Source organism: Cupressus sempervirens, chromosome 10 (genome assembly GCF_028749045.1).
Source record: "Cupressus sempervirens isolate cs-2001-9-10 chromosome 10, ASM2874904v1, whole genome shotgun sequence".
Classification (NCBI taxonomy): domain Eukaryota; kingdom Viridiplantae; phylum Streptophyta; class Pinopsida; order Cupressales; family Cupressaceae; genus Cupressus; species Cupressus sempervirens.
The window spans coordinates 808528913-808543313 of NC_143127.1; the positions used below are offsets into that span (position 1 = coordinate 808528913).

The following is a 14401-nucleotide window of genomic DNA, read 5'->3' on the forward strand; positions in this document are numbered from 1 at the left end:
ACCAGGAATCCACACGTTCCAAATCTTGATAATGAAGAAGCTATTCTAAAATCTCTGAGTGATCATTTGTAACCATTTCCCCATTCTATTTCAACGATATGTTATAATGGTTAAGTTTTTGATCTTTCATTTGAGAATTTGATTTTAAAACTAGAACCAGAGGCCTTCTCTATAGGCATCCTTGTATGAACCCAGCATAATCTTCTCCCGGGTCCACTTGCGTACATAATAGCAATGTAGCTATGTTTGAACTAGTGGAAAATTTAGGGACAATCTAGTTTAAATGCCTTTTCATCAAGAAATCATATCAGTAATATAAAAAATACTATAAATTAAATTTTCATATCAGAGAACATTAAAAAGATGAAATCTAATTTTGCTTGTTTTCCACTAAGCTTCTCAACGAGTCTAAATTTATTCCCTCATTTGATATCTCCTTTGAAAAAGTGAGGCGGAATTAAATAAAGAGGCTTTTCCATAACAGCAAAATTTTGTAAATTTGTCATCTTTAATTTTTCTGTCCACCTATATTCTGTTTACTTATTTTACCAGAAAGGGAATGGACAGAGACTGTATCTCAGGGAACCTAATCAGAAAACCAAATAACTTGAAAAAATATAAAAATATAGAAAACAAAGTTGTCCATTTCCACTAACCTTTTCAACATTTGTCTATAATCACTCCACTAACCTTTTCAACATTTGTCTATAATCACTCTCTGGTTTGCTACCTGAAGCCGTAGTTGCATTATGCTTACATAGCAATGGCACAGAAAAACAAAAGGGTAAATGGAATTTAATTACATGAATCTGAATGGGTAGAGCATGGTAAATTAAGAGACTCCAAATACACATAAAACATGGAACAAAACTCCAATGCTATTTAATGCCAAGTAGACTGTGTAGAAAGAGAAACAAAGGCCTAACTTCCATTATAAATTCAATGTTGTCAGTTGCTCTCAAATTAATAATAAGCATCAACGTTTGTGTCTTGCATAGATTCATCATACATACAAACCAAAATTGGAGAGTACACTTGAAGAATTGTGGTTTACATGAGAGGTTACTCGCAGCACTGTAGTGCATTCTTTGCAAATGAAGATTGGAAAACATGCTTTGAACTTTACAGAAGATTTGTTTGAATGAAGACATAAACATGCTAAGGTACAAAAGCATTCATTTTGGTAGGACAAACATTTAGAAGATGAGGAACAATGTAGTCTGTTTTTCTTAATGGGAAAGATAAGATAACCGAAATCTGCTCTCCCAGAGCTCCAATTCGTGGTCCATATGTTCTACAAGATTCAGGGTAAAAATGCTGTTACTCATAATGAGAATGATAGACTTAAAGTAAAGCTACTTCAAAGTGCTCCGAAGTGTAGTCCATTCCTTGTGCAAGATGCCATACAATGATGTCTATTACAATACCCTTATCTTCACTACCATCCATGGTTATGACAAATGTAACCCCCTTTTCAGATGTCATAATGCCATTTGCAACTTGGATATCATCCTCTCGTAGAAGTAGTTAAATTTAAATCTGTTACCTTTCAATGACAGTAAATTATTGTTTTTCATTCACAAAATAGAACTCTATACAGTCATAAGGAATTGAAGGTATGGCTTATTCAATTCAAGAAAAAATAAAATACTCCATTGCTCAAATGTAGGAAGCATTTTGGTGCCTCTCTTTAATTGCTATTGTTTTTATTTGGGTATTTTTGGGATTTTTCTATCCTGTTATTCTTATCTTGTACATACATTTGGTCATTTGGTATACATTTTTTTTTATGTAGGCACAGGCTCTTGCATAATTCACAACCTAATTATAAACAAAAAGTATATGTATGTATGTGCACACATACCAAAATACTATTAAAGTGTTCAATAGGATGGCCTTTTTGAGAGTGTGGGCACTCGTGTGGTGTAGATTATTGTCTTCTACTAGGTTTCTTTGGGTAGTGTGCGTAGAGAGTTCTCAAATTATTTTTGAGAAGAAATGTAATTTTTTTATCTGCAACAATATTATTTACTCAAGGTCTCAATACGGACAAACATGAAGTAATTTATGACTCTGTAGACTCTAGTTTTTCTTGTTCAAGTTATCAGACCCAGGCAAACACTGAGCCACTTTGTAGAAACCAATTGATGGTTTGAGCTACATTATTGTGGATTACTAAATATGATCTTGCTTTCAATTTCACAAATAAATGAACTCAGGAAGTCACAATTTCATTTTCCAAAGAACAATGAATTGGTGTTCAGGCAAACAGTGAATCGCTTTGTAAAAACCAATTCAAGGATTGAACTACATTTCCCCCATTTCATATTATTTTATTTTATACACTAAACATAAAGCGAGGTTTTTAAAAAGTACTAAACATAAAATGATGTTATTAATTACTAACAGAAAAGTCAGTCATTCAAAAATTACTAAAATACTAAGTGATTATTCTGAATTTGAATGGCAAATTTAAACGAATTTAAGAGAGGGTGAGCCTTTCTTTCACCCATGGTGACTTTCACACTCCGTCACTCAAATTGTGCATACTACGCCTTCACTCTTTGATGCTGTCATGCTTATAGGTAGGTCTCCAGTAAAATCGGGTGCTTGTCCCTATGATCAAACCCTTGTGTCCATGCATTGTACAGGCTGACTGCTCATGCAACCAGGCTACTGAGATGTTGCTTCTGCTTATTGGGTGTATGAAGATGTTGGTTTAATGTTGCTGCTACAAGTTCCAGTGGCTATTGTAGAGACCACTCTCTGTCTTGCTTATGGCACACAAAAGCACTAGAACAATGAACCGGCTCTAGTATTATATTAGATTAAATGCTAAAGCCAATCTTATGCTATATTATGTCTTCTTATATAGGGAACTTGAATGACAAATAAAAATCCTTTGTAACAACTTGTTTAGGGAAATGCTAGCAATTCACCAATAAAGACTTAAAAGTATTACAGAGACATCACGTATACTGTGGATTTGTGCATCAATACAATATGAAGCCAAAAACCTGGTCCCTCAACCCACAAAATCCATGTCAATGAACCCACGAGATACACTCAAAAAAATATTACAATGGCAAAATTGTAATTTTGATTATCATAAGTTCTTTATAATGTGATGCACATACCTTTTGAATATCTTCTTGTCAAGCAAATTTAGACTTGGCATCTTTACAAGTCTGGGTTAATTTTTGATTCCCAAGACACCCAATGTCAGAATTGAGAAAAAGTCATCTTCAATATTGGGTAGACTAATTTTTTAAAATTTTATTTAACAAGGTACCCATAATTGGAAAAAAAAGACTTTTGTGATTTATTTTGTTGCTTGGAGTTGTTGTCCTTGCTGTTATGTTTCTATCTTATATGTCTTTTTATGTTATAACTTTGTCTGCAAGCCATTAAAATCTCAGACATTGAGTGTGGACTTTGAATGTGCAGTGATCTCTCTGTAAGAAAGGCTTAAAGGTAGCAGATTATCTCCTTCTGAATAGTACGCTCTTATGTATAATCAGAAGAAGTTCTGATCATTGTTCGCCAAGTGGAAAAGCAAGAGAAAAATGGGCGATTTCAATTTGGCTTTGGTTGTGGTAGCAGCAGTAGTGTGTGTCCTTGTTTTTCTTTTCAATATCTACCTGCTTATTAATTTTCAACATCCTGATGACCTTAATCAAGCGTATTTTCCAAAGCTAGTGGTAATCCTTGGTCTTTCAGTTGCCGAAATCTCCATTCTGATGTTGCCAGCCGATGTTGCCAATCGACATGCTTGCATCCATGCGATATACAATGGGGCATGCAAATTAACACTTCCTATGAAGGATCTGTGGTTGGCAATATATATTATAGATGCAGTATTGGTGTTCTTTGTCATACCGTTTGCCATGTTTTATTATGAAGGAGATCAGGAAAAGTGAGTCTCTTTCTCTCTCTCTGCCTCCCTTTCTCTAATAAAGGTTTCTGGCATTTCAAAATTTAAGTAGCTTCAAAATTGTACCATTATTTCTGTGGTTAATATTATACAGTGCAGTGCTTTATATTGTAAAATTAGTCCACTCAGCTTGCCAGTAGAGTACTGAAAACTTTTCCATGTCATGAAATTCCTTTGCAAATATGAAATTTAAGTTTTATATTTTGCATTTGACAGGAGCGTTGGTAAAAGAGTTCTTAGTGCTTTGATGTGGGTCATTATGACAGCTGTTGTCATTGGGCTTGTGCTTGGAATTCTTTATGGTGAGGACCAAAGGAGATTTTTTTAAGATTATCTTTCTATTCCATAGTTGATCCAAAGAAGAAGTATAATATAGATCCTAGTAAGGTGATTGACACAAATGTATCAATGTAAAATATGGTATGAATTTAATGGCATGAGGCTAATGTTGTATTATAATTTTAAAAATGATTTAGAACTAATAATGTTTGCATGCATGTGTATATAAATACATAAATTTTAAAGATGGTTGTTACCATTCAAGGAGATTAAGAAATCTCTTCTGACTTCCACTACATACAAGAACTAATGTTACATGGTTTTTCTCCTTTTGATTGTTTATTTTATTAAAGAATGTATCTTTTCAATGGAAACAAGTGCGGGTGGTGATGATTGAACATTTGATGATATTATATTATGTTACATGGTCCGGCATGGAGAGCCCTGTTGTAGGTCTAGGTTCAAGCTGAGTTGGGGTTTGTTGCTGAGTTTGCGACGGGTTCCAGCAAACAATAAATTGTGGTAGTCAACAAAGCGAAGGAGTATTAGTTTTGTTGTCAATCAATATTGGCTTTGCTGATTGTTTTTCTCATAATCCATAGGACATATCATTACCAAGGCATATTAAAGAAGTGGGCAGTAGCATTTCTTCATGTCCAAATAAACTAGGGTTTATCAATTTAATTTTATCTTATAAATTCATTGGTATAGCCGACTACATATTCAATTTCTATAATTTATATCTATCTATTATAATATATTATATGTATCATATTATATAATAGGGTTTTTATAATATATATTAGTATAAATATTGTATTTTATATAATATATATCTAATCTATATTATATGTACATATGCATCTACACATATATCTATATATATGTATATACCTGTGCATATACATACATATATATGTATGCATGTGTATTACATTTTTTTGTACTAACGAACAAAAAGGAACCTGAACTAGAATCGACAACTTAGGTATTATAGAATGTTTGATTACAATTAGTTATTGGAGCCATCATGTTGAGTTACTAGACATATCCCCCTAGTCAATATTTGTAATTATGACTCAATAGTTTGCCATTTTTTGTTAAATTCCAGGATCTCTGCAAATGTAATAATATTGCCGTTATAAGTGATATGTTTCAAATGCAGATCCCAAACTTTTATAAATATAAGAGTAGGAGACATGTCTCATGAAGAGACATATCTTTATGATTAATCATTATTAGTTAATATATATCATAATATAACATATGATGTATATATATAATATAATATAACATATTTATAATATTATATATATATATATCAATCTTGCATCTTAAGATTAAATCAATCTGATTGTAGCTATAATCTTAACACTCCCTCTTAGCTAGGTAGGATTTATTATGGAACACATATGCTCTCAAGCATATGGAGATTTATCATCTCAATGTGATATTTACAGATATCAACAAAAATCCATCAACTCACACATATATTAACATATATTACATATGGAATTTGCTTTAATTTACTATGAGGCTAAATTTCTCAACACTCCCTCTTGAACAAAGAGAGATTTAAAGGTATTTGATTACAAGAATTAAACACCACCTTAATTGTGGTCTATGACAGATTTTAAGTTATGATGTTCGACAAGATCCGACCCAAAGAACCATAGCAACTTTCATGGTGTCTAGCAAAATTCGGCCTGAAGAACCATGATGACACTTGCTCCAACACATTTTGGTGTTAGGAGATAGGTCTACTATTGATAAGATCGTCACCTTTCAATAGTTACCTTCTGTTCATTATCATGACTTTCAACTCTCTGAGACAACAACTTAATGTAGTCTGTTATGATAACAGGTCCAACTATTAATAGGATCATCACCTTTCAATAGCTCCCCTCTAAATATATATATCAATGAAAAATCATCACTTTCATGACATAATCACAATGCCATCATGTAGTAATTCACATGATATCCACCATGAACAAAGTCAGAGGGTTGACCTAACATAGCTGCTACTGGAGGGTGGAACAAGGGTTTTCAACTCAGACTTCTCTCTCATAGAGGAGAGCACATTACAAAGAGTTTCTCTTAGAACTTCTCATAGAGAAGATATCATCCACAAAGGATTACATCTCAAAATTTCTCCCTTTGAACATTGATCCTAGGAAGTTAGGTTCTCTAGTTACTTCCTCAGAAACTCTCTTCCCCAAGGATTCTTGTCAAAATCACTTTGAATCTGATATCTAATTTTTTTGTAATAAGTCATCACTTCCTCATGATATACATAGGAGTGGGCCCATCAAAAATCATGTAGTCACCCACATGTATTTCTAGACTCCCTCTGAGTATCAATCTTCTAATTTCCTACGTTTCCTTGGAAGAAGTGTCATACACCCTCTTAATGTAGAAGGATCTCATAACTTCAATCATCAAGGATGTTTGCTTCAAGAGCCTCGCTTCATCCATCTTGATCATCAAGGTCTTTGGAGCTACTATCATTAGATTGAGTTTGCATAATATTTGGTAGCATGTGTAAAGTACCAACCTTCTTTTTTGTTAAGAACATCCTCAAACATAAAGGAAAAGGTCAAGGCAAATAACCCTTATAGTATGTATAGAATTACAAATAATAGAGAGACTACAAAGAGTAGATAAATGTAAATAATAAAAATACTTATCTGCACATGAAGATTCAAAAATTGTCTTTTTAGATTATTTGAGAATGGAACAAGTGGGAATGGAACATTGACTATTATTCCCCCCACAATGTAAAATTTCCACTCATTCTTATATTGTTGAACTATTTTGTATCAAATATGACAACTCTTTTTTGTTCCAACTTGCTCTTTTCGTCCATAGAAGGTCCAAACATTCATTTAGTTTAATAGTAGAAGCGAACATGTCCTTCCATTTTATCTTATTAGTCCACAATATGACAATGTCTTGATTAAGTATGAGTGTGCCACATAAATGACTCTACAACTCATACGTTAAGTTTCATTCATCAAGGAGAGACTCGTAGATGGTTCAAATGAATTCTTAAAAACTTCATTAACGTCTCACAACAACTCAAATTTCCTTACAATAACTTCTACAAATACAAGTGACATCAATTAGAAGTCATCACTTCCTCATGATGTACATAGGGGGTTGACTCATCAAAATCACAGTCACAAGGTATATTCATGAATCGCAGTCCTCTTGATTGTTTTAATTTGTGGATCACTAGAGAATCCATCTTAACATGGTTTACTCCCTTTGAATCAATATAACTAAGATCGTTGAAGGTTGACAAAATCACATTCTCTATATTCTTCCTCTCTTTCAAGGTTGCCTCTATTGAAATGTTAGTCTCCCTCTGAATCTCAATCATTTGAGTGCCTCATCCAATGATGCTTCTGATGGAGCATCAAACTCCCTCTAAATCTGATATCAATCCTCCTTTGCCTATAAGAACATTCTCGGAGGAAAATATCAACGCAAATAGCTCGTATAGAAATATAAATAAGAGAAAGACAATTAGATGATACCCAAGGATAATAATAAAATTAGGAATAATCAATTATTCATAATAATCACAATAGGGTAATATTGTCTCTTCCCTCTAAACAATATAATTATTTTAATGTTTGAGTGACATTCTTATTTATAACTAATCATATTCAATATTTATAATTTTACTTGAATTGTATTCCATTTTATATTCTTGTTAGCAATATTAGAGAAGTCACAATATTACTAATAATTAAAAATTATTAAATAACTATTAACATAGTTCAAATTGCCTTGATGGTGGGTCCATTTTTATGTGTTGTGCAATCTCTTACATTATTAGTGGCTGACGTGGACAAAACTTAATGATAGGTGAAGTCAAAGAAAGTACAATACGTTCTTACTCATCTCGGTAACTTCATCCAGATAACTTTATGTAGGATATAGTTTATTTTTCTCCTTGTAAATCCTTAAATCACTCAATAAAACTTATAACTCTTGGTGGCTCCACCATCAACATGGTCGCCTTGTTTCTAGCATTCATAATATATTCCCCATCATAAATAATACTTAGCCCCCTAAATCACAGATTTGGTGGTGACCACGTGAAGTGTCAATCATTTAATCTTACACCATATCATATGTATCCTTCATTAAGGGCCAATTTACCAAACATATGTTTGTTTATATATATATGTGTGTGTGTGTGCGCGTGTGTGTGTGTCTATATATATATATATATATATATATATATATATATATATGATCACTTTATTTATTTTATTTTATTAATTTTTGTTTTGTTCCTTATCGTGGATTGAAAACATTTGTTATTTCTTATTTTGCCCATCTCGCAGGTATAGTGTTTGATGGCCACCCAATTGGTCCACACGATAGTGGGTCCAGTTAATAAGTTGCGGTCCACATACACTTTTCAGAGGTTGAGGAACTGATATGTCATCTTTGGCCCATTTATGACATGATTTACTTGCCAATTTATATGTCGTGATTTATGCTTTGATATTACACTTTCTAATGGTGCGTGTATCTCCCATTTAATCTTCCTCCATGGAAAGGCATGACTCATTCGGTTTAGTATGTGGTGAAGTGTCTAGAAACTCGTGGTGGATCTGACTACTCCATCTGACTTGTTTGCATTCTAGTTCTTTTCTTCTTACCGATCATGATGTATTTCATGCAAGCTAGTAATGGGTCCTACCAAGACATCGTCTCCCTAAATATAATAATATGATATTTTAACTATGAGTATATGTACTTGGTCATATTTATTCATTTGGTATAGAGATTATGTATCAATGTTGAATTAGTATAAGCCTATACTCGATATTTATAAGGCATACATATTTGGGGGATTGGGTTACTACACACATCTATTTGTATTTCTTGTTTCCTAGAGTCAAGCAACAGTGACATTGTAAGTTTAATGCATCTGTAAGTATTGGGGTGGTGCCCACTTGTTTAATATATTTCATATGTGATGTTCATGTAGGATACAATGGATGAGTTAGTGTTTTGATTATTCCTTGCAATACTCACTTGCACTGGTTTACATAATCATGTCTTCAAGTAAGGGGTCAATTTGTTAAAGTGCCGCCCATTTAATATGCCATTTTATTTGTTTTCACTCTCGGTAGTAAGGGTAGTATTATTGTTCGTTGTTGTCTGCGTGCAAAGCCCTATGCAATTATGTTTTGTTTATTGGGCATTTGTTTCAAATAATCATATCTCATATTCAATGCCTCGTCTTCCTTATATCTCTCGTGTCAGTGGTATCCCCATGGCATAGTTACAGTATAATCCTTTCCGTTCTACACCTTATCTCTCTGTTGCGTGTTGGGGTATTTAGTATATTATTTTGTGTGCCAATGCTTATAATTCATCCTCCTTTAATTTGATACTTTGCATCATTCATTGCCATGCCAAACTTATAAACTTCAGAAGTTTACTTGATTTTTGATGACCTGGTAATCTCTAGATTGATAGGTCCATGTGTGTTATGTTTGCGAAATGAGTAGTTATTCTGTGACCATATTTGGCGCCTCTAAGTCAAATTTTATAGTGCAAAGTGTGTAAGACATGGACACCCGTTTGATGGTATCTCAGGAAGTGGTGGGTTTCAAACTTGAAATACATACGCCTATTATATTATTTGGGTCACACCAAATTGTTAACCTTTATGAGGTTCGAGTCCAATATTCACTGTGTGAGTACTTTACTCACTTTGGGACCTTCTCATTTGAACATGTGAGATATCAACTAGCTTTGGTTTTCCCTTGTATCACATTCGATCCCGATTTTTTATTTGCCGTATCCACATTGTTGTTTTCCTTTGGTACATTTGCAGTTGGCTCTGATACCATGTTAAGTTCTAGGATCTCTGCAAATGTAATAATATTGCCATTATAATTGATATGTTTCAAATGCAGATCCCAAACTCTTATAAATATAAGAGTAGGAGACATGTTTCATGAAGAGACATGTCTTCATGATTAATCATTATTAGTTAATATATATCACAATATAACATATGATTATATGTATATGTATGTATGTATGTATGTATAATATATTTATAATATTATATATACGTATGAATATTGCATCTTAAGATTAAATCAATCCGACTGTAGCTAGAATCCTGGAACAAATATAGGATTTATGTATTGTGATATGACATTGGTGTTTTGATAGCTATTGAATAGTTTGGCCTCATATAAAAGAGTTTGCATCTCTTGGAAGCCTATGAGAAATGGTCTTTGAAGACATTGAACTTGTTGATTGTTTTATCTCCAACCCTAAATGATATTGCAATGTTGCTATGTAAGTTACTTTGTTGACTTCATGGGTCCTAGGTAATCAAGTGAGCACATGGTGGATTGTATTTGAGTACTATTTTGGAATGATCGAAGTTGGTCTTTTGGTACTTTTTTGTAGTATGATTTTTGTTAAACTAATTCAAATGTATGTTGAGAGTCGCTTTTGGAGTGTCCATGAACCTATCTATATTATTATGTGTGTGCATACTAATCTTATTCATTACTTTTTGTAGATAGCTAAAATGTATTTCTGCACTTTTGCCATTATCATACCAAATCCACCCTGCTTTTGTTATTGCAATGTCAAATAAATATATATTCTTATTTAATCAATCAACTTGAGCATTTTTCATAGGTTAATTAAATAAATAAATCCCGATAGTTTAATTAATATAATCAACCATTTTTGCAACATTCATCAATTTGTTCAAATTAACCATTCTATCCTTTTTGCTAATGTTCTCATGTTAGTTAAATATAATCACATTTGTGTAGTTAAATCAATTATTCTCTCAAGATTCTACCATTATCCCATATTTCAAATAACTACAACCATCTTGCATTCTTACTTGCAACATTAATTAAATCAACTCACTTATTAAAATTAATCAAATCTAGCATTCTCCTAATGTTAATTAAATAAATCACTCCTAATTGTTTAGTTAATACATTACCATTTTTCCAACATCTATAAAAATTTTTAATACATCTCAAACATTTATTAAATTAATCACTAATTATTTAGTTAATTTAACTAGTCTAACCTTTTTTCTAATGTTCCCAACTTAATTGAACATGATCACATTTATGTAAATAAGTCCATTATATTGCCTCATGTTACTTGGAGTTGGATAGTCAATTGCGAGGTCAAGTTGGTGTCCCTTGGTGGATGCAGATGCGACATAAATTTTCTTGGCCTAAATGTAACTTTTTCTTTTGGTTTGTGGCTCAAAATAAGTCTCACATAGGAGAATTTGTGAAAGAGAGGTTTCCAAGGCCCTTCTATCTATTTTATTTTCAACAATAGTGAGGATAGTACTTTACATCTTTCTGTATAGGGACATTTGGCACTTTTGGTAGGTGGTGTGGAATCATGCTTGTATTCACGCCACTACTTTAATATAGTCCCAAGAAAGTTCGGGACATCCTCTGGATAAGTCTTCTTTTCTTTACTTTCCCTTGGTTGTTGGCCCCACAATCATTGTTTGCAATCTTTGGTTAGAAAAGAATCGAACTAGGGTCCAAAATTTGTGGGCACTAACTTCTAGCGAAAGATTGTTAGTAGGCTACAAGGGACTATTTTTAGCATAATGAGTCTTTGGGACAATGGACTCTAGTGACTTGGTTATAAATTTTTATATTTGGCTAGCTACAACTTAGGTTCTTTTGTTGGAAGAAGATCTAGATAGGCCGAACAAAGGATTAATAGAAAGGTGACGCCTTCCTCCTCTTAAGGGAGTTTTGAAGGTCAACACTAACGGTTCTTGTAGGGGAGCACTGGACATGACAAAATTGGTGCTGTTGGCAAAGACAGTGATTGAGGTGTTTATTAAAATAATGTTTTATTATTTATTAAATGCTCAAAAACGTACTTCATTGTAATTTTAGGTGATAAAAGCATCTTTGATGTTATTTGCTGTTTCATTTAAAAAACTTGCATATTTTGTAATTTGTAAATATTGTAAGCTTATTTATTGACTGTCTTTGCTCATTGTTAACACATCAAATAATTTACCAATTACTTGCGTAATATGGTATAAGAACCATAGTTTTTTTTTGAAAATTTTCAGATTTTTTAAATTGGTTCGTGAGAAGGGTTTATGTATTTTTTCTTTTTGCAAATACATGGCTTTCTGGGCATCATTCTTCTACAACAGTTGCCATTATTGGTGGCGTCCCTTTGTCTCTGATTCGCATCAAGGCTTGCAACTTCCACCAAGTTCTTTTCAAATCTCTGCAATTTCTTGTGTCTTAACTTTTATTTCAGATGGCTAGGGTTTCCTCTGAAACTCCCAAATAATTTGCTGGTTGAAAAACTAATTGCAGATTTTTGGGTATTCAAACAATTGTCTCGAAATCTGTGCCTTGATTTTTGTGCCAATGGATTTGTATTAAAATTTATACCTGCCTCAGTGCATTGAAATTCATGTGTAGAATTTCATACAATCAACATCTTCATAGTCTTTTGTTTTTTTTTGTCTCATAAAACGTGAAGATGGCTTTATTGACCAACATCATGTCAGAAGGCAGTCATCATTTCAATGGTAGAAATTACAACACTTGGAAGTAGTGAATGATGACCATTTTTGAATATCGCTGCCTTTATCAGATCGTCTTGGGCACAATTCAATGTCCAGTCATAGTGAATAAAGATTAGGAAAAGTTTGATGCACGCAATCACGAAGCTATAATGCTCATTAAACTTTTTATCACAGACGGTCAACTTCCACAGACTCCCTCTGGAAAATCAGCTATTGAGATTTGGGAGCACCTGAAGGCCTTGCATGAAACCTCTGATAAAAGTTGTGCATTCTTTTTAAAGAAACAACTTTTCTCCATCATGATAGGTGAGATAATATCCTTATATAAGCATATGACAAAGGTTAAGGACATTCGGGATTAGTTGGAGGTGATTGGCTAGAAGATGGAGGAAAAAGGCATGGTGGTTATTACTTTGAAGATTCTTTTGAGGTCTTGTGAAAATTTTGTTGAAATTCTACCTCCACGAATTTTTATTTGATGTTTCTAGAGCTCTGCACCAAGCTTCTGTAGCAGGACCGTTGGAAATTCATGCTTAGAATTTCATACAATCAACATGTTCATAGTCTCTTGTTTTTTGTGTCTCAAAAAATGTGAATATGGCTTCATTGACCAACATCATGTTGGAAGGCACTCATCATTTCAATGGTAGAAATTACAACACTTGGAAGCAGTGAATGATGACCATTTTTTAATATTATTGCCTTGATTAGATCATCTTGGGCACTATTCAATTTCCAATCACAGTGAATCAAGATTAGGAAAAATTTGATGCATGCAATCACGAAGCTATCATGCTCATTAAACTTTTTATCACAGATGGTCAACTTCCACACATTCCCTGTGGAAAATCAGCTATTGAGTTTTGGGAGCACCTAAAGGCCTTGCATGAAACCTTTGATAAAAGTTTTGCATTCTTTTTAAAGAATCAACTTTTCTCCATCATGCTAGGTGAGATAATATCCTTACATGAGCATATGACAAAGGTTAAGGCCATTCAAGATTAGTTGGAGGCGATTGGCCAGAAGATGAGGAAAAAGACACGGTGGCTATTACTTTGAAGAGTCTTTTGAGGTCTTGTGAAAATTTTGTTGAAACTCTCAACATTACCTCCATGAGTGTTGATCTGAAGTTTCTAGACCTCTGCACCAAGCTTCTGCAGCAGGACAGTTGGAAATTCATGCGTAGAATTTCATACAATCAACATCTTCAGTCTCTTGTTTTTTGTCTCAAAAAAGGTGAAGATGGCTTCATTGACCAACATCATGTTGAAGGCACTCATCATTTCAATGGCAGAAATTACAACACTTGGAAGCTGTGAATGATGACCATTTTTGAATATCGCTGCCTTGATCAGATCATCTTGTGCACTATTCAATGTCTAGTCACAGTGAATCAAGATCAGGAAAAGTTTGATGCACGCAATTGTGAAGCTATCATACTCATTAAACTTTTTATCACAGATGGTCAAGTTCCACAGGTACCCTCTAGAAAAGGAATCTTGAAGAATTTTGAAGAAGTTTGGACTAGTTGCAAACCTAGGATCAGTCATCTCAAAATCTTTGGCTCTTTAGCTTATGTATGGATT

General features: G+C 33.3%; 1 protein-coding gene across 3 annotated transcripts in view; it reads left to right on the plus strand.

Annotated features, from left to right (window-relative positions):
* Positions 1 to 14401, plus strand: part of LOC149536396 (LIMR family protein At5g01460-like) — a 120994-nt gene that overhangs the window by 31827 nt on the left and 74766 nt on the right. For all 3 annotated transcript variants that reach the window (XM_089806861.1, XM_089806860.1, XM_089806859.1), the window contains 2 exons: positions 3448 to 3916; positions 4151 to 4236. In XM_089806861.1, the coding sequence (XP_089662987.1) occupies positions 3567 to 3916; positions 4151 to 4236 (436 nt within the window). In that variant the 5' untranslated portion in view covers positions 3448 to 3566. The remainder of the gene's footprint in view (positions 1 to 3447; positions 3917 to 4150; positions 4237 to 14401) is intronic.